Genomic DNA, 23,922 nt, shown 5'->3' with positions numbered 1-23,922 from the left:
ATACTGGTTCAGGAATCCTTGCCTGGAAGACTTGACTGCCATTTCCACTCCTTCAACATCAATTTTAATTTGCAATTTGCCAATGCAGAACCTTGTCAGGGTGGAAAACATAATAACAGATTAAGTCTACTCAGTTTCTCAGATCAATTTTGCCATAGATACAAAAATATTATGTTCACAGAGTCTGACGGACTTGATTTCATGAAGCAACTTTAATATCTTTATGTAGCAGGGAAGAGGAGGTGGCCGCCATCATAATAGATGAATTAAAGCAACAAAGGATCACAGGAATCATATCGTTTCCCTTCAATTCTAAAAACTGCTAGTAATGACTGATGTTTTCATACTCATTAAAAAGATCCCCTGTTGTATGACTGCTCTGGAGGCCATTCAATTTCCACATAACAGGAATTATTCAATAGTGCAGAGAGGAAGAAAGACAAAGAAAGTGCCGAAGATTAATAAAGAAGATTTCTTTAAGACAGTTTTATATTTTGGTTTTTAAGGTAATGTTCAGGATCTTGAATACTCTGAGAAGTATTGAATCATTAGCATAACCCACAAGTGGTACCACCACTGGTACGACATGGTCACCTGAAGAGAACTCTGAAAAGAGGCGGAGCCTTTCAGGTCTGCTGTGTTAGGGATTCTCCCCAACAGCCTCTCTCTCATCTTGTCAGTCTTCCTGCCAACATTTCTCTTGAAACATTCTCTGTGAAAAATTGGTCAGCAAGAGGAAATTAAAGCGAAAAAGACATGACAGGATTTGAGATGAGTTCCTGAGGGGCGGCACAGTGTCAATTCAATTAAAGATGAAGCTAACGGAGTTTAAGCAAGAAAACGCAGCTGAATTCTGAAGTGAGCTCTCTGTGCTTACATCTTTGATCATCGCCAGCAGGGCTGGGCCAGCATCCGCTGTGAGCGTCAATGAATAAAAGAATAGGGGGGAGTTTTGTAAGTAGCATAATCCACCGGGTTATGAAAAAACATCTCATCCACTCTAGCACTAACTCAAATTTCAGTTCATCGCAGGGCCACAAAGGCAGGCAATCATTCACACACACACTCAAGCCTATGGGCAATTTAGCTCATTTACATGTATTTGGTGGTGGGAGGATGCCGGCGAACCCGGGGAGATTGGTTTGATTACAATCTGTGCGGAGTTCGTATGTTCTCCCCGTGTCTGTGTGGGTTTCTCCGGTTTCCTCCCACCTCCAAAACACAAGGATTTTAGGAGAATTGGTCACTCCAAATTGTCCGTAGTGCATGAGTGTGTGCGTGAATGGTTGTGAATGGAGGGAAACGCGTCTGGGCTGTACCCCGCCTCTCTCCTGTAGTTACTGGCATATGCTCCAGAGACAATTGAGGTCATCTTGTCTACAAGACCATCACAATTTCCTTTCATATGGAAGCAAAGGCTCACTCGATATCACAATTCAATGGAGATTATTTTTCTGAACTGGGCTTGGCAGGCTTTGGTTGCTTCTATAATTATCATTTGCAGTGAGAACATGATTATTACACTTGTGGGGAAATGGCTTTTATGGCAACGCAAAAGTATCTATCCCGATGCGTTCCAGATGTCATTTGGTTGGAACGTTTAATGAAGCTTTCAGGATTTAAAAAATACATTTTCCTTCTCATAGACACCCGGGGAACATCTATTAGGCCATTAATAGATTGCAGACTCGCGTTCTGAGTCACATCTCACTCTGCTCTATTCCACTCTGGATTGCTTGTGTGCACTGTGGGTCATAACGTGCATCACCATCGCTGGTTTGTGCAGGGTACGATAATTTAACCACCAGACCAGGAAGGCTGGAAATAAGCACAAAATGAGGTGTGGACACGGATCTTTCCTGCAGGACAAACAAAAAAAAACATCTTGTAAGTGATGAGACGGAGTGAAAAATATCACTATATAAAAGCATTGTGAATGTGGACTTTATTTAATTTGTCAACCATAAAAAAACATAAAAGAGGTTGCATCCCTACTGTTCTTATATTAAAAGACCATACTTTGATAGGATAAATATACCAATGGTACACACACATGTCGGGTAAAACTCTGAGAATACCAAGGTCTGGTCTTACTCGATTTTTTTCATTCAGGAATGGCTGTAAGAAGTAGGAATGCCTGAATTCCGGTTCTGTATTCAGTATTTTATTAATGTAAGCCAAGTGTACATTGTACAAAATATCTAAAACCGAAAGGCTTCATCACAATTAGCCTGCATTATTCTACTGCTAATATTCCATACAATAGGAAAAAGCATGCAGTCTCAATGTTTTTTCCTCCCACACCTGCTGAGTCTCTTTATCTCTGTTTTTGGGCCAAACATGTCTGGAAGACAACTTGTGATTTATGTAGGCTGCACACACATCCAACCACTTTCTAAAACACATTACAACACCCACAGGGGATTTACTGTTCATGCATTCTGTACACTTTCATATTATGAGACATTATTTTAACAGAAATAGAGCGTACAGCGACAAATAGTTACTTTAAAAGTGATTTTCTGTCCCAGAAATACATATTGTGAATAAATACGTATTTTATTTTTAGACATTGATTGTATAAATAGGTCCTGGGTGGCCTATTTCCATTTGTAGTCATTGAAATTGGTCTATTGGGAGCAAAACAATTCAGCCACATTTTGAATTAGTTAAAAAAAATATTTTGATCAAACAACAGTTTAAAAAGCTTCACATTCCATATATTTAACATATTTTTATGGGAATAAAAAAGTATTCACTTCTCCCCTCTCCTTTTTGGGCAGATTAATTTAAATTCTATTCAGTTTTTTGAGTTGGAATTGTAGTAGATTAATTCACTTATTTGGTTATGAGTTAACATATTTTTTGTGAGTTTATTTATGTTGTGTGTTTATTTTTAAAAGCCCGAATAAAATAAATATTATTATTATTGTTATTATTATAAGGTAGACCGAGAGGAGGGAATAACATTGGCTACAAGATTTGGCTACAAAAGATATATTTAAAGCTAATGGGAAAGTATACAATGACATTATTTCTGGAAAAGAAAATTTTAAAATTGCTAGTTTCCCATCGACACACCGTCTCGAAATAATCTTTCCGGTACAGATAGAAACGCACGCACACGCTACAGCGACTCAACCGGATATGACGTATACGCGCTGTAATTCAAATTTCAGGAAACGAAAGCGTCTTGTTTGAAAACGGACTTGTCACACAGGATAGTCTCAGGGAGTAGCCGCCGTCTCCTTTATCCGTAAGTGCAACATGTTTTGCCATTATTTATTATTAATCATTGTTCCATAGTGTAAACAATTAACGCGCGAATTAACGCAGTGTAAGTCCGTGTTGTTTCTGACCTATCTATTTAATGGTTAATAGTTTAGTTAAGATTAATTAGCACAGAGAGCTGACGGTGAAATTGTATTTACTAATAGTATTTTCATAATTTCAGATAGCATTAACATTAATATTCAAGGACCTAGGCATACAACACTTTCTGTATTCCGCTATGTCATGTCATTATGACTGCTTTAAGCTTTATGGGTTTCACCTTCAGGTAGATTTTTTTTTTTGTAGTTCCATATATCAGACAAATTGAAACTGGATGACTGTATATTTTTATGTGAAATAAAACAGTCTCTTTGTCTTTTATGTCCAGGTAACTGCCTCGACACCAACGCAGCAAGCATGGCCTCTAAAGGTGCTAAAGAGAGCATCGTCAATAGGTTGGGTTTCAAATCCAACAGCTCTGCCTCCAAGGCCGAGGCGGAGCTGGACCGGGTCAGGAAGGAGAACGCTCACCTCCGGAGGAAGATCGACGATCTGTCCAAAAGGCACGTGAAACCGCCTGACTCCGACAAAACCAAGCTGCTGGAGGTAAAAGAGGCTCTTTCACCAGTAATATTCATGCGTTTTTGAGGTTACCGTCTGATTTTCCTGCGTGCCTGTCTGTTTTTCGACTTTTGTTTATTTTTATCTCGTGTTGATCGTTTCAGAGGATTCTTTCCCTTGAGACGTTGCGAGAGAGAAACAATCAGCAGTTGCTTGTTAAAGAGCAGGAAGTAGAAATCCTAAGACGGCAGCTGACGGCTAAAGGAGGCGAGGTATGTACACGATTCCTCTGAGAAGGAATTAATGGGCAAACCTCGCATTTCCAGTTGATGCATATTTATATATCCGTAGCCCTTGATCTCCATCTCTGAAAACATGGATGCTGTAGCTGTCTGTCCAGAGTGTGGACACACCTCTGCAGCTGCGTCTCTCGGAGACTGGTCCTCGACTCGTGAGCGCCGGTGGCGCTTCGGCATTGTGTTTGTGACGTGTATATATTCCCAGGAGATGACATCCGCCAGACGGGGGGGGGGGGGGTTAAGCCAAACTAGAATTCACCCGCAGCTGTCACGAGAAAAGAAAATGAAAAAGTTGGAGGGAATTGCTTCGATTCCGTTTTGACAGTAGCTCACTTGACTGGCATTTAAACATCCAGCGAGTGTTTGACTGGAACTGTAGCGTGCATCAGCTTTCATGTCTCTGCTATCTCTGTGAAATCTTTTTCTATTGTTGTACTTGTCATTAAACAGAAAGGCAGCTAAAGCTTGGTAACTGCATGCACTTTGACATCGCGGATGCGTCGGCAGATCTAATTACACTTTTCCCCTTCCTCGTTCAGGCTGCACTGTCGTTTGCATTAAGCCTGAATCTTGTTATGGACAAGTAAACATTCTGTGTCTGGTTAAAGCAATCAAGTTGACACCGTTTCACGTTGTGGTGTTTTTCAGGTGGTGTCGTCGCTGCAGCTCCAACTGGAGCAGCGGAGGAAGGAGGCTGAGGAGAGGGATGCGACGCTCCAGAAATTGTCTCAGGAGACGGAGAGCCTGAAAAAACGGTGTCAGTCCTTAGAAACACAAGTGGTGGTAGGATGATTTATGGCCACCTTGCTCCTTTCATTAGTTGGAAAAGTTCACGCTGCCATTGAAATTAATGTCGTTATTTTTTTTAAATGCATCTTTCTGGTTTTGTTAGTGCCCGCCATGAAAACCTTTTTAAAATGGTTGATGATGTTAATTAAAAATTATTTTTCCGTAACCTAATTTAAGTTGATGGCAGCATGTTGTTGGTTTTTTTAGCTTATTTTTTTTTTTTTTTTTGCAAATCTGTGAAGAAATGGAGGAAAACATTATGTGTGTGTGTTTATCGGTGTTCCTGAGGACAAAGTTACAATTCTGTTGTCCAGAAATTACTGATGAGCCAAGTTCACTGCATGGTTTTTATTCTTTTCTCCGGTGGAGTATTTTTCTCCCCCTGCCCAAGGATTAAATCTTGCAGCAGCCTTGTGTCCTCTGGCTTCCATACTAATAATCCATCAGCTCATAGATTTCATTTTTGCCTTTCTTTCTCATTAATGCTGCAGAAAATGTCAAACTTAGGTTGTGATGCATCAAGTAACATTTTAGTGATGACCGGACTTCAGCCCCAGCCTAACTAGAAGTTGGGTAGATATTTACCGTTGGTCAGCTCTGAGTCATTGTTGCTCCTGGAGCTGATGGACCTAAGATTTTTATCTTTGTGTAATTTATTTTCCTTCAAACTCAACTGCCGCAAAAACAAACCTTATTTGGAATTGCAGCTGCAGCTATTGCGCTGTCCACTAGGTGGCATGATGTGGCCTGGGTGTTTCTCATCAGCTGCTTGGATCAGCCACACTAATTGGTTTGCTGCGTTTGATAGAAGTGTCAAATGGAAACAATGTAAATATAAATACTCCCATCGCTTTGACACAATAGTCCTGATTAAATAAATATGTCCAAATTGCGTTTTGTATAATTGATATAATCAAATCATCAGCACACGAGCCGTAGCCGTCACCCGGCTCCCTCACAGTCTGGCGTCTCTCGTTCGGAATCCAAAGGCAGCAGTGATGCCCGGGCAGATCTAGGATGCTTTGAGCACAGCAGGCTCCCACTTCAACCTGAGATGGTGGTCATTAGGATTCTCTTTGGCTTCTGGGCAGCCTCAGGTGGTGAAATCCCAAGTAAAGCATTTCATTGAAGATTCTGCGAATCCACCTAATTTCGCCGATTATGTCCCCGCTGATAGGGCGAATGGGGGTTGCTCTTTGTCGGTGCGTCGCAGGTTTATAGGACTATAGCCGATCCCTTTCTCCTCAAACCGCTGGATAGAACTCATTAAGTCTTGTGTTTGTGATCGGGGCCTCAAAGGTGTGCGTCTCAGATCAAGGTGATTATTTTTACCTTTTTAGACGTGTTTGAACATTCACTCTTGATGGAGGTTGTGGTCTTTCTGCATCAGCCAAAATGGAGCTTTTCCAGTCGTGTGGACTTTGACACGGTTCCTCTTTAGATCATCACTCAGCTCTCCAGCGTCTTTTCTGCAGTATGCCTCTTAAATACTTGGATCTTAATCAAGCTTTAAAAAAAAAAAAAGGATCACGGCATCAGCCTTCACAGAGATAAAGCGTGTCTCTTTTTCCATAATGAAGACGTGATTTATGGGGACGAGTTTGACGTGGCATGTTTTGAAGCCCACACAAACTGAGCTCCGGAAATGATCGTTTCCTTTTTTTCTTTTAATGAGCTATTAATATTAACACCAAAACAACAGGAGACTTTGAAGTATATGAAATGCAAATGTTTACAATATACATACAGATGCTGATTATTTTTCTTCTGCATGAATGTCACTACTAATCTGTAGATGTTGTCTCTGAATTCCTGTTTATACCGGAGGTCAGGAACTATTCAAAAGGCCAGTCGATGTACAAGTCTCTGAAAAAGTTGTGCATGATTGAGTGTGAATCCTAAACGAATGTTTTTTTCTTGCACCATTTAAAAATTAAGACAAGGAAGACAAGGAAGAATCAATCATTGTCTTGGATTAACGGTGGAAATAAAAATGCTATTTTTCTTTACAGACAGCCAGCTCATGAACGCATTGATGTGAAGACTGGATATCAAGTTCCCGTTTTTATCAACACTTTGTTTTTCTCCCGACAGAATGGACAGGTTCCACCTGGAGACTTGGCTTTAGTACAAGATCAACTGAGAGATGTGAGTCCAGTCAGACCTCCCTCTTGAGTGTGCTTGAAGATCTCCGATGTCCAAGCACAGCATTTCAATGTAGGGTTTGTGCTGCTCACCATCAGGCTCTGGAGAAGAACCAGCAGTGGCTGGCGTACGACCAGCAGAGAGAGGCCTACGTCCAGTCTGTCCTCGCTCGCTCAGCGGAGCTGGAGCAGCAGCCGGGCCAGGCGACGCAGCAGCAAACTAAAGCAGAGGCCACTGCAGATGGTGAGTACCGGCGATGTTCTAAGCAGCATTCAGAACTTTTGGTTTTCACAAACAAATGCTGCTTCTTTATTTGATGAGTATCACCTTATGCCTCCTGCTAACATTGTAGTTCCAGATAAAGATACTCAGCTGATGGGCCACTATGATCAGCTGCTGTTGGGGGTCCAGAAAGACCTGGAGACCCAGAAAGACCTGGTCACCAGAACGCAGCAGGCACTCGTTGTCCAGAAAGAACAGGTCAATCCAATAGGATTTAATGACATGACAAGATTTCTGCATTCCGCTGACTTGAACATTTATTCCATTAATTCATTTTTAATTATTTTATCATTTAGACCGCTATACGATGCATTTTCTAAAAGACATGCATTTTAATGTGTTTCCATTTGTGGCCCCTGCAGAGCTCGAACGCCCAGGCAGAGATGCGGTGTCAAAAGGAACGCATCGCGCGGCTCCAGGAAGAGATGTCTGCGCTGCAGAAAAGATATGACGAAAAGTGCGGCGAGCTCTCGTCCTTTCTGGGGAAGTACAAAGAGAAGATCGATGAGCTGGATGAAGTCAAGCTGCAGCTGCAGGCGCAGCGACTCCGCAACAGGTAAAGCAAGCAGGCTCTTGTAATAGAAAAAATACAGATGGATAATCTCTGTTCATCTTTTAATGTGGAATAACTATGCAGCCGTACGGACAAAGGGCGAGCTACGGATTGGATGATTCATCGACCTTGACTGACGACGATTTCAGAATGTGCAAACAAGACATTTGTCTTTAGTGGTTAAGTAACATATTTATGTGGATTGCATCAACAACGCATTTAGACAGGAAGCGTCTAAGGAGAGGGAGGTGTCGTCCGAGCGAGCAGACAAGATGAGAGCGGAACTGGAGAGCGTGACCATCCGACTGGAGGACGAGAGGAAGAGATCTGCCGACCTCCTACTGCAGGTGACACTCCCCATCACTCGTTGATGGGTTTTTTTCTTTCAATTATTAAAGATAGTGACTCAATGTCTCCGGAATTCAGCATCGCGTTTTTACTGATGCGTCGGCCATTACAGGTAAATATGCTGCAGAAATCTCTTCTGAGCCAGAATGAAGAACAGAGGAGAATTGCGGCGCTGGAGCAACAGGTAACCAGACGCTAGGCACGTTTTGTAGAAAAAATAGCCCGGCGTTTGGAAAGACCTGTATTAAATGGTGCAAAATAGTGAACGCCGAATTCATTATTTGTGTGTGTGTGTGGGGGGGGGGGGGGGGCAGAAACCCCTTCGTCTCAGCCTGGCTCTGCGGCACATACAGATAGAATATTCTGAGTGGCTGCTATTTCTTAGAAGTAGTGAAATCCATGCTGACCCTACCATTGCATTTGAAGCATACTGAGTTTGCGTGTCTCCCCTGCCTAAGATCCAGCTCTCTGCCAAGGACTTTGAGAATGAAAAGATTGATCGCCAGACCATGCAGCACCAGTTGCATAAGGTGCTGAAGGAGCTCCGCAAGGCGCGAGATCAGATATCTAAACTGGAGTCTGCTGTAAGTGTCACTGCCCATCAGGAGACTGTATGTTCACTGTTGAGTCAGAAAGAAAGAATGGCTCTGTCTGGGCTGCTCATATATCTAGTAGTAAATCCTGAATTTAGACAGATGGACTTTCAAAAGTACTTCATTTGCAATGGTTAAGGTCTTAATTTTATGTTTCAGAAACAGCCAAACACCCGTTTCTCAGAGCCCAGCACCTACAACAGCCTGGACTTTGATCGTCTTGTGATCAGCGATCCTCGTGATCCCACATCTCCCCCTAAAGTCCCCAGCCTCCTGGACGAGAGTTTCCTAGAGTGCCCAAAGTGTCGGACCCCCTATCCCGCCAGCCGCCACAGGGAACTGCTGGCACACATTGACTACTGCTTTGCTTGATCTCGAAAAAAAAAAAAGGTTCCCGATGTGTCGTCCAGCTTCTCTCTGTTTGGTTAACCTGGTTGTACTGACATACGGTGTGTGGCACTGCTGGGAACTGGACTAGATCACGAGATTTTAAAGGGCCATATTTAGACTATTCATTATCTCCGGTTCAGAAAAACAAGCACTCCAAGTAAAACATGGTTTCATTGAGTCAGAAAACTTATTTGTGTTAATCTCCAAATTCAAATTGAACTGTAGTTTCTAAATCTTAAATCTTTATACCAGACACTTATATGGTGAAAATACATTGCATTCTCACAGTGGAACAAGTTCCCAACTGCTGAAATGCTAGTTTTTGGCAGCTAAATAAGTTCATTTTAATGAGGGATAATGTTGAAATGCTGTATTTTTTATCTTTGAAGAATCTTAAATACAGTGTTTCTAGGTTTGCTACACATTGAATGAGTGACAGGTTTACGGCAGGTCCTAGAGTACCGTCAGGCCAAAGATTGATCCAGTAATTTATTCAAAAATAATGACAACCTTCCCTCCATATTCTTATTGATTCTTCATACTTAAGTTTTTTAAATATATTTGTGCTGTTCAGTTTTTAATCACTTGAAGTTCTCGGCTCTTTAATGAAATTATTTATTCTTGGGTTGTTTTATTTAAATCAAGCTATCTTGAATGAATGCTTTTAATTTCTCAGTAAATATAGCAAAAACACTTGTTTAGTAGCGTAGATTCTGTTCTGTATGTAGGGCAGCCTTTTCTAGATCACAGGGAGGTATCTTTATTAAAGTCAAACATACGTTTACAGGTTTGTAAAATAACTGCTGCTTTGGTGTAGCTTTCTTTTCTTGGCATGTATAAAACATGAGGGGATATTTCCATTGTTGTATTACTCATTTTTTTATTTTGACAGCAGTGAGGATAGACAAAATAATACAAATATTTCTCTGTGGAGCTTTGGGAAATGTAGTATTGCAAATCATGTTATAATCTCAGCCACATTTGCTTGAACTCCTCCGGCACTTAAACATACGTCCTTCTACAACTTAATAGGTCACATGGTGCCAGCTTGATCTTCCCCTACTGGGTGATTGCGCTCACGTCCATCTCCACCTTGACTTTACAAGCCTGCTCCTCCGTGGAGCTGGAATGAGATTGCATGATTTAATTCCTTGAACTAAACTATTTAAGGAAGGGGATTAGCAAAGGGTCTCTTTGTAGGGGAAAGGTGTTAAGGTGCCTTCATTGCTCCAGCCCTGGAAATGTAACTAGATAGACTTTAGACAGACACTTTCATGCTGTCATATTTTAGAGATTGTTGTTTTGTTTTTTCATATAATGTATTTTTAAAATTTGAGTGAAGTACATTGTTTTAACCAGCCTTTATCTGGTTTGTTATTTTTATTGTCCAATGATGTTTTGCCGTACACTGTATTGTGTGAAATGTGCAATAAAGATAGAAATTGAATTCCCTTGTGAAAGTCCTTTGTGCTCGTTTTCTCACATTTCACATGAGGTTTATTTGTACAATGATAAAGGACAAATATATAACTCCAAATCTCTTACGTTTTGACTGAATCCAACGCCGGTTGGCATGAGCTTAATATTTGCGATATAGTACAAATAAAGATAAATGTCAATCAAAAACTGAACCGAGCCAATACAACAGGAATGTTTAATTTAAAAAACATCAAGAGGTTTGTTTTATACAAGCAAGAAACGACACAAATAGCATTCCTGTATAAGTTACTATGAATGCTTGGATAGTTTGGTGTTCATCCATTTTTATTTATTTTAAATGTGGTTATCAAACCAGCATCAACAATCACTTTCCTACTACTATTTACAGCAACATGAATGCTTAACAGTTCTCCTGCTTTATCTTTAAAAAGAATAAGAAAGTCATAGTGGTGGAGATGGGACGATGATGAGATTCAGTCCCTGAGGGGGGGGGGGCGCTCTTCTTCTTAACTGCTGTTGCAGAAGTCTACGGTTGAAAGAAGACAAAGGATTTAGCTTTACAAAGCACAACATAATATGATGAACTCGTGTATGGAAAAACGGTGGTAATAACACTGGTGATATTACAGCTTTGTGGCAGAAAGCTTTCTGAATAATGCCCATTAATCCAATTGATAAAGTCAGGTATTGATCACAAGGACCTCTTCAAATGAATTCAGTCATTTGGTGTCTCACCTTCGAGAATATCACTAGTTCACTAAAAGCATGGAATGATCAATGACCGTGTAATCAAAGGTGCACTTGTGGATCTCGACTCACCAGTGTGTGCAACGGGTCTGTAGTTGCCCACCAGGCAGATCTCCCCCTTCTTCTGTAGGACGACAGGCTTATCCTCCGTCCTCAGGCCGGTCGGCTGACGAGAGAATATGAAAGAATAGCTGTCCTTGCAGGTTCCGTTAGAAAATACTTCTCTGCAGGAGTAATGGACGGCGTAATTGTCGTAGTCGGTGTCGATCACCCAGTGTTCATCGTCTATGAAAGGCAAGGGAGAAGGAAGAGCCAGTTTTTTATCAAACATTTGTTATATTGTGTATGAAATATCGGTAAACATTATAATAAACCTGGCATCCCAGCCACATCAACTGCTGAGACTTAAATGTGTGATCATCTCTAATTCAAATGATTGTTTTTAAAGCACGATTGCAATAATACAAGGTCTGCCGCTCAGCAGCAAATCAATGCCTCCCAGCTGATGAAGCAGCTTATTCCATCGTGCATTAGCCTTGAGTATCTTGTCGAGCAGGAGAGCCAACAAAATTCAAGTCGGAAATTCGTGTTGGATCCAATTACTGTTCAGCTGCGAATGTTCCACAACTCACTTCCACTCTGCAGGTATGATGCAACTCCCGAGTACGTCATCTTGAACTTGGCAGGGTCAAGGCTTTCCTCAAAAGTGGCCATCATGTTTGCACACATTTCCCAGTTGCTGGCGTTCAAGGAGAGAGGCAAGCATTATAAGTATGCGTGTGTGTGTGTGTGTGTGTGTGTGTGTGTGGGGGGGGGGGGGGGGGGGGGTGCAATATGCTTAAAACAAGCAGCAATGGATAGAATGAAGGAAAGGTGGCTGCTCACACTAAAAAAAATGGAATCTTACTTCAGGATGATGACTCTTCCTATAGCAGTGGCCGTCATTTTGCCATCCTCTTCTATAATAAAATTGGCCACGATGTTGTCGATTAAAAACAAGCCCTCTGGGTCCTTCTTTCCAACAGCGTACCACGTCCCTGCATACTATGAGAAATAAATCCACGTGTAGGTTCAACTGCTAAACTCTGAATGCTCAAAGGAAGACGCAAACATGATCGCAGACGTTTGTAAATCTGACGATATGTCCAACTCACTCTGGTCTTGTCAAAGTTCTGCATGACTTGGATGTTGGCCACCTGGCAGTCCTGTCCCCAGGACAACGCCAGGAGGCAGAGGGCCACAGCGTACTGCAGCATTGTTCTTCATGAGACGGTAGAGATAAAAACAAAAACAACAAACAGAAATAAACTCAGGATGAAAGTATTTGGTGGAGAGGAGGAGGCACAGTTGGGAACAGCCACTTTGACAGCATTTAAGTTCTCAAGTCAAAGAAAGTGAAGTAAATCAATGTGCTGCAAAGAAAACCATGAACAATTTGAGCTAAGGAATCAAAAACATTCAAATTAAACGAGTTAGAAACCAGTCTCAGTAAAAACACAACTACATAGTTAAGCGCATACCTGATTATGAAAATATGGCCGGCTCGCGGAGATCCTGTGCTTTTCTGTCAGGATTTGCCTTTATAAAGCAGGGGCTACTATTGCATAATGACTTCTGGAGACCCGACCCTCCCCTTGCACTCCTCGTTGCCATTGGACGTTTACATAATTTTAGGCCCCTATTGATTTGTGTGCTTTTCAGATTTTCTTTTTTTTTTTTTTTTGCCTGCAGAACATTCCAAAAGTGGTTTCCCGTCCGATCTGCTGAGGAACCTCTTGGTATTGTAAAAGCAACAAGCATAAAATCAAAACGGCAAAAGAGGAACCTCTTGAATAAGCGATGGAAAGCAAATTTAGATACAGACAAACATCTGTCACACTCCAGGGTGCACATTCTGAGAAAACAAAGTAGTGAGTTGGATTTTACATCAAGATACAGCTTGAGTGTTGCGCATGCACATGCATGAAACTACACAATAAATCTGAGAGGAGTGTGTGTGTGTGTGTGTTTCTGGGAGCTCCCAGAACTGTGTTTGTATTAATGGTGGACAGAGTATGCAAGTCCACTCACAGCAGAAAACAATCAATATGAAAGAGAGATAATCGTATCCTGCATTTCGTCTGAGCACAAAGTCTGGCATTTACGCCCACAGTAGGTGACAATGAAATGATGTAATTACAGTAACTAAACCCATCTATGGGTTTCTGGCTTCTGTGTGCAGTGCACTGTTGTCATTTGATCAAAGATTAACTGTAATGTTTGTTAAATTGCCCGACAGACAGAGAAATACTGTTGTTTTTTTTTTGTGAAACCACACTCAAGAACTCTCCTGGATTGCATGCTTAAAATGTACATAAATTATATCATTCAAAGTATAATCATGACAAGAATAACACAGAATAACGCTGTCTCGCAGGTCGGACTAAGTCTACGGTGGCAGTTTAATCTGTTGTTATGCTCTGAAATCACACCCTCTGTGGGCCCTCTGTCTGGTTGACGGAGCGCAGCGCTGCCAAACATCTGCAGCTTGCATAACCACGGGCCCCAGCTAGTCAAAAACAGTTCAATCACTCACTTTCAGCAGAAATAATAGCATCTGGAATTTGGCCAGAGGCGGAATAACATTTCGGAATCTTGGGTGTGAGCCGAGACACAGAATGTATTACACTGCTGGGTTTGTCTATACATTTAAAATTAATTTGTGGGGTGTGAAAGGCCCTAATGGCTAAATACGGCTTCTTTCTGAACTTCAAATAGGGCAATGTGGGCATTGTCCACTCATTCCACTCAGATATTCACTGCTGCCTCAAGCCAAAGGTAACAAAGAGCTTCACTGTAGAAAACACTCAGCTCTGTTTGTCACCTAATGGCAGGTGTCTGGGGAAATCCAATGGGCCGTCATCTTGGATCTTGCTCCTGTGGCCACGGTGGATCAGACAGTTTGATCCCAGAGAGCCGAAAATAAAGATTGTAGTTTTGTAAATACGTATGGAGAAGAAGAAAATACAAAGAAAGTTACTACAAAAGACACAAATGATTCCATTCATCCTGAAAAGAGAAACGCCAGAGTTTCAGCTGTGTTTTATTATTTATGTTCACAGTTGCATTTTAGTGTCCCCTGTCGGTCTTCCCTCTCCAGCACAGTAACCGCCAGCCACTTCACCCCACTGTGAAATGGGCTGCTCTAATTTGTTTCCTCGACTCCTCGCATCCACACGCCCACACAGCTTTTGTAGTTCTCTCTTGATGAGCTTGCCTTAATCCCCAAGGTAAAAAAAAAATAAAAAATAGTGAGGAACTCTTTGTCTTGCCAGCCTGCCAGCAGCTAACCAGACAGTACACTCAGTTAATAATAGCCAGCCATCTTTGTTTAGGGCCTTGTTCCCAGACGTCTCCCCAATTGGCAGATCTCCAATTCGAGGGCTGATGCCTCTGTGATGATGGCGATTTAATTAGAACACGCAGGTAGGCCCGCACTTTCGCAGCAACAGATCGGCTCACATTATGGCTCTAAACCCAAACGTGAACGTGCGCCTTAGGAGAGGCAATCCAAGACTATTAGGGACTCCACCGGACTATGACCATGGTAGATCTACAGACACTGACATTCTAGTCTGTGCAGCTTCTCTCCTGCATTTGTTTTCAAAAATCTACATCTGTTGTTTGTGCATTACTTTATTTGGAGAAGAGGCGCCTTATGCATTTTTTTTTTTTCTGTGCTCCCTCTTTAGAATTTGGTCAACATGAAAATTAAGGAATGGACGTGAAGAAGGTGGAGGATTTCAAGTACGTCGGGTCAACATTGCAGAGTGACGGAGAATGTGGGAGGAGCGAGGATGAAGGGAAAGGTCTACAAGACAGGAGGCGGAGCTAGAAGTGACCGATTGAGGAAAAGACAGGAGGCGGAGCTAGAAGTGACGAGATGAACATGCTGAGGTTCTCCCTGGGAGTGACCAGGTTGGATAGGATTAGAAATGAGGCAATAAGAGGGACAGTGAAGGTTAGACATTTTGGAGAAAAGGTCAGAGAGACCAGACTTTGATGGTTTGGACATGTCCAGAGGAGAGACGGGGACTATATCGGAAGAATGATGTGTTGGGGAGGACAATGCAAAGGACAGGGCGAAGTGGAGAACATTGATTTGCTGTGGCGACCCCTCACGGGACAAGCCAAAAATACAGTAGTAAGGAGTGCCATTTTGGAAAACTTGTTATGCATGTCTATTCCAGTGGAAAAACAAGGGGTGCATAAAATGTGTATAAATCTTGTTGATAAAGGAAACATGCCGCGGACCGGACCTTCTGTGTGAAAAGCAGCCCTTGATTGTAAGAAATTCTAGCGAGCCGCCACTGAGGGGAGCGTTACACAAGATAAAATAGTGCTGGGATTTGCAGGTTAAGGACGCTTAGAGCGGGGCTTTTAAAGTCATGACGTCACTTTAATTAGCCACCATTTGATCCTTTCAGCCACTAAGCCGCGCTCTGACTTATTCTGTCCGTCAGCGGACACGGGATGACTCCCTCGGGGACAGGGACTCAGATGCGCCTCAGCAGCACGCGTGGATGCTCTACTGATCCACTCAGCCGACCCCTCTCCGTTTCGGTGCACCTGTGCAGGTGATGCTTTTGCGGGAAAGAAGAGGCATACAAAACTGAAAAAAAGTTCGTTTTAAAAAATGGCAGACAAGGACAGCGTGGAGAAATACCTGGAGAACAACCCGCAATTTGCCAAAGAATACTTCGACAAGAAGCTGCGCGCCGACGCCCTGTCGGCCGCCTTCAGCGCGCCTCTGGACGTCAAGGACACCGCGTCCTTCAAGGATGTGAACTCTGTTCAAGAAGCTGCCATCATCTTCGAGCTGGTCCAGGAGCTGCAGAAACAGGGAAACATGGAGGGCTCCCTTCATAAAGTGTTGCAAAGGGTGGCTCTGATCGTGCAGGCCGACAGGGTCAGTTATTACATGTGCCGGGGCAGGAACGGAATACTCGAGCTCGCCACTTGCCTCTTCGACGTCACGCCCGCATCCAAATACGAGGCTTCCCTGGTCAACCCGCAGGCTGAAATTGTCTTCCCTCTCGACATTGGTATTGTCGGTTTCACCGCTCAGTCCAAAAAGCCTCAGAATGTTCCAGACGTCTCTGCGGTGAGGAGAATAGCGGCGCGCGCGCGCTCTGCTACAAAGTTGTGCGTGTGCGTGTGTGAGTCTGAAAAATAAGAGATGCTGTCATGGGTTTCGTGAATGTCATTGTTCAATCTATCTCTTAAAACATATCATTTATGTCTTTTTTTTTTTTTTTTTTACCTGCATCATTGTTTCAGGAGAATATCTCATTACCTTAATTGATTTATTCATGCTCTAACATACACAATGTCATAATATGGCCTTAAATATTGGTATTGGAACATGGCCCATGAAGAATTAGTCATAGGACACTTGTATCATTTCACATAGTTTTCTTTCTATTCTAATATTATTATATTGCATCAGCTGTCTTGTTTAATAGGTAGCAAAAGAACGCAATCACATGTCTGCACATGCAGCCAATAAAAGAACACAAATCCCAGAATGAATAAGTTATTGTGAATACCAATCTTCGACCTGTATGAAGTGCATGTATTGGTGTATCGGTGATAGGCCATTGTTTGTTTGTTTGTTTTGTCTGCCTTTGGATTCAGCCAAATCTGACATTTTCTTTCTCGTCTCGATACAGAATAAAAGATTCAGTGACTTTGTGGACAAACAGACTGGATACAAGACGAAATGCATGCTCACGTATCCCCTGATGGCTGAGAAAGAGTGCCTTGGAGTTGTCATGGTCCTAAACAAAATAGGAGCGGATGCATTCTCTGCAGAGGATGAAAAGGTAGGAAAAACTTTATCCACTGTCACTCACAGAAGAAGCTGAAGGGACAGGGATGTCTGATATAGACTGGTTCATAAATAAAGCTTCTTTTTTATCAACCAAAATAGAATCGTTATTATTAAGTCTTCTTTTTCTTAAGTATCTTAAACCCACCATAAATTACAAGAAATCTGATGGTTGTATACCAAATCCTCTGGCCTGCTATTTTAAATTTGCATCAAAATAAAGTCTTGCTGCGTTCAGCAGGGTGTAAAACACTCCTATTATGTTAGTGGGAGCCAATCAGACTCCACTGGCTTGGAGGGCGCGTGTGGGCATTTGAATAACGCAAAACCAATAAAAAATGCTGAATGATTTAACAGGATATGTCCTATCCCTGTGGTCTATATCAGAGGACAATCACTACTGACCATCAATATTCAGAAGCAATATACTCACGCTGAGGCACAGCTATGTAAAGACCCAACTTGGTCTTGGTCCTCTCCTTAAAAAAAAGTTTTAAGGAGAGGAATGATGGAAACTCTTAACTGCAGCCGCTCATCTGTTATGTGCGTGTCCTTTGTGTTAGATATGTATATATATAGTGAGACTTGGGTATTTGAATAAACCGCACTTCTGGTTTCCTGTAGATCGACTGAAAGAAATAGATGGAGTTTACTCTGTTCCTGTGTATTCCTGAAAGAAACCTTTCATCTGATTTGATCTGCAGCTCTTCCACAAGTACATGAACTTTGCTCAAGTGATCGCTCTGCAGCATTACACAGCCTACATGTTCAACGTGGAGTCCAGGAGGAGTCAGGTAATCGCTGCCATTACTTGCACTAAACAGAATGCAATTGATACTCCACAAGTTAGCATTTAGCTGCCTGCCACTCATTGCCGCTGCCCTCAGGTGCTCCTCTGGTCGGCCAGTAAAGTGTTTGAGGAGCTGACGGACATCGAGAGGCAGTTTCACAAAGCGCTCTACACCGTTAGGACCTATTTACAATGCGAGCGATACTCAGTGGGTCTGCTGGACATGACCAAAGAGAAGGTGGGGTTTTGCAGAAGTGATTGAATATACAGCCTTCATGACTACAGGGATAAATAGCATTAAACTATTTATTGCCTGCGTTTTTCCCTTCAAGGAATTTTATGATGAATGGCCGGTGAAACTGGGCGATGTGGAACCCTATAAAGGCGCAAAAACACCAGACGGCAGGGTAACTTCTCCGCAATCATTTAGATTTGTAGTACTTCAAATCCCAATTTCCTCATTTATTCTGTTTTTCTTCTTTATTTTTTTTATTTTTTTAAGTTGGTGTGTGATCACCTTTTCGAAAACTATTTTCTGTCTTTATGTACAGGAAATCCACTTTTACAAGATCATCGACTACCTCCTGGAAGGCAAAGAAGAAATCAAAGTCATACCGTGAGCAGCATTGGCTCTAAATCCATGATAACATTACATTTCAAAATGCAGATTGATGTTAAGAATTACATTGATGTTAAAAATAAGAATTATTTTATTATTTCTGTGAGAATCTGAGGCCACACATTTAAATTGACAGAAAGGGAGGGGTCCTCAATACGTACGGTACTTTAAGACACTTGAAGCATCAGGCTACTTTAGACAATCCTGGGCTTTGCTTGTGCCTTGTTTGTGTGGGCATCTTTATCTGCAGAGTCATCATAATGCATGCAAGTCAGCACAAGTTCACTTGCTTCTTGGGAATAATTTGCCCGTGTTCTGTTTCTCTTTTTCAGCGGTCCGCCTGTAGATCACTGGGCTCTTGTTAGCGGACTACCGACCTATGTTGCAGAGAACGGCTTTGTAAGTCGCTCGCAGCTGCAAAAGAGGGCAGTTCATTAGCAGAACTAGACAGACGTACCGTCATCTAAAGCAGCCGCATAAGAATGTAGTGAAAACAAGGGATGCATTCATTACAATGTAATAATGAAAATGAGCAGCATGCACGTCGAAATGCGAGACTTCAACGTTCTTAATGTGACTTCCTTGCAGATTTGCAACATGATGAATGTGGCTGCAGATGATTTCTTCACTTTCCAGGTGAGCTTTCCGTCCTGCTGATTCATAAGCACAGTAAAATATGCTCACATTCAGAAAGGGCTGTTTTGAAACTGATGGACAAGCACGACTCTTTGATTTCACCGTCCTTCAGAAAGAGGCTGTGGACGATACGGGTTTTGTCATCAAGAACGTCCTGTCGCTGCCCATTGTCAACAAGAAGGAAGAAATTGTCGGCATCGCCACGTTTTTCAACAGGAAAGACGGCAAGCCGTTCGACGAACACGACGAGCAGATCACAGAGGTCAGCAGCATGCACGCTTTTAGGATTTTCTGTCCCCTATCTGCCTCGACAGAACAAAAGATTTAGATAATGTTGAGCTAAATGCTTGGAAATGATTTTGCATTTGCCACACAGTGCATTTATGAGTAATCGCTTCTTACTCAGCTGTGTTTCTTCTTTACTTCCTGGCCTGCCTCTTTTGCACCAGGCTCTGACACAGTTCCTGGGTTGGTCAGTGCTGAACTGCGACACCTACGACAGGTTGAATCGCATGGAATACAGGAAAGACATCGCCCAGGAGATGCTGATGTATCAGAGCAAATGCACCAACAACGAGATGCAGTCCATTCTGGTCTGTATCGGCCTGACCCCGCGCCACATGTTCCCTCCCCTTTGACCTCGCTGAGCATTTGATCTACTCACGCAGGAATTAAGAGCAGTTAAAGGTCAATGCACCTCAAATAGCTTTTTGAGTGTAGGACCTCTCCTGTAACAGCCATTGCAGGACTAATGAGCGATCTGGTGCATCGCTTGTCAGTGACTAACATTTGAGAAGGGAGCATAACAGCTTAGAGCGTTGCAGCTTTCAGCACTCGTCTGAGGGGTTTGATTTGTAGAGTCCTCTACAAATGATTGCTCTCTGCTTTTTTTTAACCAGAACACCAAAGAAAAGTTTGATGCAGACCCTGAAGACTGTGACCAGAAAGAGATGTACAAGCTATTGGTATGATCTGTCATCGTTCAAAATGAAACACATCGATATCAAAGATATCACACTTTAGCCGACAAATAGAAATTGGAATATTGAAATGATTTGCATCATTTGTCTGCATTTTGTGTTTGGTCTTCAGAAAGGAACCTGCCCACCAGCGGACAATATCAATGGGGAGAATTTGTACTTGTTCTCCTTCAGCGACTTCCCCGTCTCAGAGTTTGACCTCATCAAAGCCGGCATTCGCATGTTCTTTGAGCTTGGTGTTGTTGAGAAGTTTAAAGTTCCTGCAGAGGTGAGCCGTCTGAATGTGTCACGACGCCCTCAGCGGTGCCGACGCTGCAAACCGTCCTGATTACCTGGAGGATACCCCAATTTGTTTCTGCAGATGTAGCTAATAGTTGACTGTATGCTTCGGCATAATGCGTGAAATACCTCAGAAAAGGGCCCAGTTCAAACATTTATTTAATTAACATTTCGTATAGAGTTGTCTCTTTGAATGCAGACGAGGGAGAGATGATCGAGGGTAAATCTGTCATCGCGACGCCTCAACTGAATTCACGTTTTCTTTTCTCTCACCTTGTCGTCCGATCCCACCTTCCCACTCCAGACGCTAACCAGATGGATGTACACAGTGAGGAAGGGCTACCGCTCCATCACCTACCATAACTGGAGGCACGGCTTCAATGTAGGCCACACCATGTTCTGTCTGCTGCAGGTAACGCCCGCACAGCATCTGCTGCATCTACGGTAGACCTCAGCGGTAGAGCTCGCAGATTGTGTTGGCCTTCCACTCTTTCATTCGCATCTCTCTTCTGCATCCACGCAATGCGCCTTCAGGTGTCAAGCAGACCGCTCTGTTTATATGCGCCTCACATTTCTTCATATAGCTAGTCGAGAATTTCCATGGAGGTAAATTCAGCCCACATTAAGTATTGATCGTGACGCGTTTTAGAAAAATAAAATGTGAGGTCTGTTTTAATGACAATGGTCTAAGTTCATCATTACCTGCCTTCACAATCTATACGTGCACACGTAAATGCCTGCACACAATAATCTATAATTTCTGTCTTCCTACTACAGACGGGGAGGCTGAGGAAGTACTACTCTGATCTAGATGCCTTTGCCATGGTGGCTGCTGCTTTCTGCCATGATATTGACCACAGAGGCACCAACAACCTCTACCAGACAAAGTAGGCCAGCATAGTATAATTTGTCTACGGGTGGGTGCTGTGTGGATGTGGGTCACCTGTGTTGTCAATTTGTCTCCTCTCTTGTAGGAGTACACATCCTCTGGCTAAGCTTCACGGCTCCTCCATCATGGAGAGACACCACTTGGAGTACAGCAAGACGCTCATGGCTGAAGAGGTTTGGCACCGTCACAGGATGATGAATTCATAAACGCATTTACTGTAAATGATGAGAGACATTTTGACCCCTCATCACTTTCTCTTGCAGAGCCTTAATATATTTTGCAACCTGCAGAAGCGCCAGTTTGAGCACGTGCAACACCTATTTGATGTTTGCATCATTGCCACCGATCTGGCCCTTTATTTCAAGTAGGTCACACACACACACACACACACTGCTAGCACACCGCAGTATAGCCACAGCTACTTAGCGGTGGCCAACTGTTGTACTTCTGCTTGTGCAGAAAAAGAACTATGTTCCAAAACATCGTGAACGCTACAGAGCCAATGGCAGATGAAAAGGAATCCATTGGCTTCATCTCCAACAACCCCACCAGGAAGGAAATCGTCATGTATGTAAACGATTCAAGCAGAGGATAATTCAGCTGGACAGGAAACTAGAATTGTTAGAAAGATTTCTGCAGACCTTTGCAAATCTTCAACATCAAAAGCACTGTGTAGTTTTTTTTTTTTTTTTTTGCTACTTCAAATATCTGTCTGTCAACTCTAGGGCCATGATGATGACAGGCTGTGACTTGTCAGCCATCACCAAACCTTGGGAGGTACAAAGCAAGGTGGGTTGCCTTCACGTGGGCAAATAAATAGTGTGAATAAACACACACAGAAGCAAATCGTACAAACATTTTGCTTTTGCTGCGAAGCGTTAAGCATCAAGTTTTTTTATTGTGCAATTTTTCTCAATTTTTAAGAATGCCACTCATTCACTGTCCTTTCCTCCGTATCTCTTTTCTTTGATTTCCCTCCACCACCGCCCCCGCTGCTCCTCTCCAGGTGGCTCTGATGGTTGCTGCTGAATTCTGGGAGCAGGGAGATTTAGAGAAAAATGTCTTGGACCAACAACCAATTGTAAGGGTCGCGCCTCTCTAATGCCTCGTCTTTTCTCCATGTCCCATGACTTCTTCAACATTTTGCATTGCTTTTCATCTGAAACTCCCCTCCTCTTCCTCCCTCAGCCCATGATGGACAGAAACTGTTCCGATCAGCTACCCAAGATGCAGTGTGGTTTCATTGACTTTGTGTGCTCATTTGTGTACAAGGTAAGGCTTTTGCAGAACACAGCTGGCACTATAGACTTATAATGAAACAGTGAGCGGGAGGTGACGGTTCGAAGATGAATTTCAAGTAATGAAAAAAGGACAGGCATGGATTTAGGAGGGCGAGGGAGGTTTCTGGATTTATTTATTTTTTACTTTCATATCATGAATCATTAACTTTCCATAGTTAGAAGTGTGACTTCTGATTTCAAGACAAAAAAAATGCTTTTCCAAATGTGAATTTAATTCTGATTTGACTAAGTTAGGAAGGTACTGTTTATCTTAGAGATATACTACCAATACTACAGGTACACAAGCCAGCAGGCACGCCTGATCTGTGATGTAGACAAATTTACATTTCAGTTTCCGAAAAGGAAGGAAACGAAACACAGATTGTGTGTCCATATCTTCTACAATATGATTGCTAGATTTATAGATGTGTTGTTCTAGCTTCAGCCAGTTTTGCTTGGATGGCAGAATGTACAGAACTGAACTTGTTGAACCCAGACGGTCCTGGGGGGGTTGTCAGTGGATGACAAGACAGCACACATCTGTTGTCTCTGTGGAAGTGCATAATCCGAAACAACGGGAGTCCCCTGCAGCTTGCATCCCACTACGTGACTATGGTGTATATCTACATCCAATGCATTTCCTTTCATTAATCAGGAGTTCTCCAGGTTCCACAAGGAGATCAAGCCCATGTTTGACGGTCTGAACAACAACAGGGCGCACTGGAACGAGCAAGCCGAAGTATACAACGCAAAGATGAAGGCCATTGAGGACAAGAAGAAACTGGAAGAAGAAGCCAAGAAATGTAAATATATATATAGATATCAGTTCAGATTATTGCCTATGGTAAGAGTTCAGAGATGAGAAACATTTGGCCTGACTGCGTCGTTTCTCTTGTCTCTTTCATTCCAGCTGGAGACGGAGGGAAGTCGAAGACCTGCAGCATCTGCTAAGTTCCTACTGTGATTGTGGATATGGACAAATGCGGATTGGTTTGACAGCTGATCTGATTCAACCAAGACTAGGCTATAGCTAGATTAATCTGATTTACTCCAGATTAGTTCCTTCTGGTTAGATGCCATCCTCTCTGGTGCAGCCTCGACATGGTCAGGTCTGCCCTGCGGCCCTGTCTCACTATTCTTCAGTGGAGTAGGCGTCAGAA

At 42.6% G+C, this 23,922-nt stretch overlaps 3 protein-coding genes across 3 annotated transcripts; 2 read left to right on the top strand and 1 right to left on the bottom strand.

The window, feature by feature from the left end:
- The first annotated feature begins 3,690 nt into the window (after positions 1–3,690).
- LOC137916260 (centrosomal protein of 55 kDa-like) lies at positions 3,691–9,215 on the top strand. The gene is made up of 11 exons (XM_068759338.1): positions 3,691–3,879; positions 3,999–4,106; positions 4,782–4,916; positions 7,017–7,070; positions 7,166–7,310; positions 7,420–7,547; positions 7,712–7,905; positions 8,126–8,249; positions 8,363–8,434; positions 8,715–8,834; positions 9,003–9,215. Exons 1-11 carry the CDS (start codon positions 3,691–3,693, stop codon positions 9,213–9,215), a joined length of 1,482 nt encoding a protein of 493 aa, XP_068615439.1.
- Positions 9,216–10,979: 1,764 nt separating this feature from the next.
- Positions 10,980–12,970, bottom strand: LOC137916258 (retinol-binding protein 4-A-like). Its single transcript, XM_068759334.1, has 6 exons — positions 12,941–12,970; positions 12,575–12,680; positions 12,328–12,464; positions 12,053–12,159; positions 11,493–11,705; positions 10,980–11,199 (listed from the first exon to the last, which is right to left on the bottom strand). The coding sequence occupies exons 2-6, from the start codon at positions 12,674–12,676 to the stop codon at positions 11,180–11,182; spliced, it is 579 nt and encodes a 192-aa protein (XP_068615435.1). The 5' UTR covers positions 12,677–12,680; positions 12,941–12,970; the 3' UTR covers positions 10,980–11,179.
- Positions 12,971–16,095: 3,125 nt separating this feature from the next.
- LOC137916257 (cone cGMP-specific 3',5'-cyclic phosphodiesterase subunit alpha'-like) lies at positions 16,096–23,713 on the top strand. Its single transcript, XM_068759333.1, has 22 exons — positions 16,096–16,563; positions 17,132–17,284; positions 17,994–18,083; positions 18,177–18,317; positions 18,412–18,486; positions 18,631–18,695; positions 19,031–19,097; positions 19,287–19,334; positions 19,447–19,596; positions 19,784–19,927; positions 20,234–20,299; positions 20,427–20,582; positions 20,898–21,005; positions 21,371–21,480; positions 21,568–21,655; positions 21,746–21,846; positions 21,942–22,049; positions 22,208–22,271; positions 22,489–22,563; positions 22,671–22,754; positions 23,418–23,565; positions 23,673–23,713. Exons 1-22 carry the CDS (start codon positions 16,096–16,098, stop codon positions 23,711–23,713), a joined length of 2,550 nt encoding a protein of 849 aa, XP_068615434.1.
- The last annotated feature ends 209 nt before the right edge of the window (positions 23,714–23,922 follow it).

The sequence above is a fragment of the Brachionichthys hirsutus genome, unplaced genomic scaffold (genome assembly GCF_040956055.1).
Source record: "Brachionichthys hirsutus isolate HB-005 unplaced genomic scaffold, CSIRO-AGI_Bhir_v1 contig_1140, whole genome shotgun sequence".
Classification (NCBI taxonomy): domain Eukaryota; kingdom Metazoa; phylum Chordata; class Actinopteri; order Lophiiformes; family Brachionichthyidae; genus Brachionichthys; species Brachionichthys hirsutus.
The sequence above is the reverse complement of the archived record's forward strand: the minus strand, read 5'-3'. Positions and strand labels throughout refer to the sequence as shown.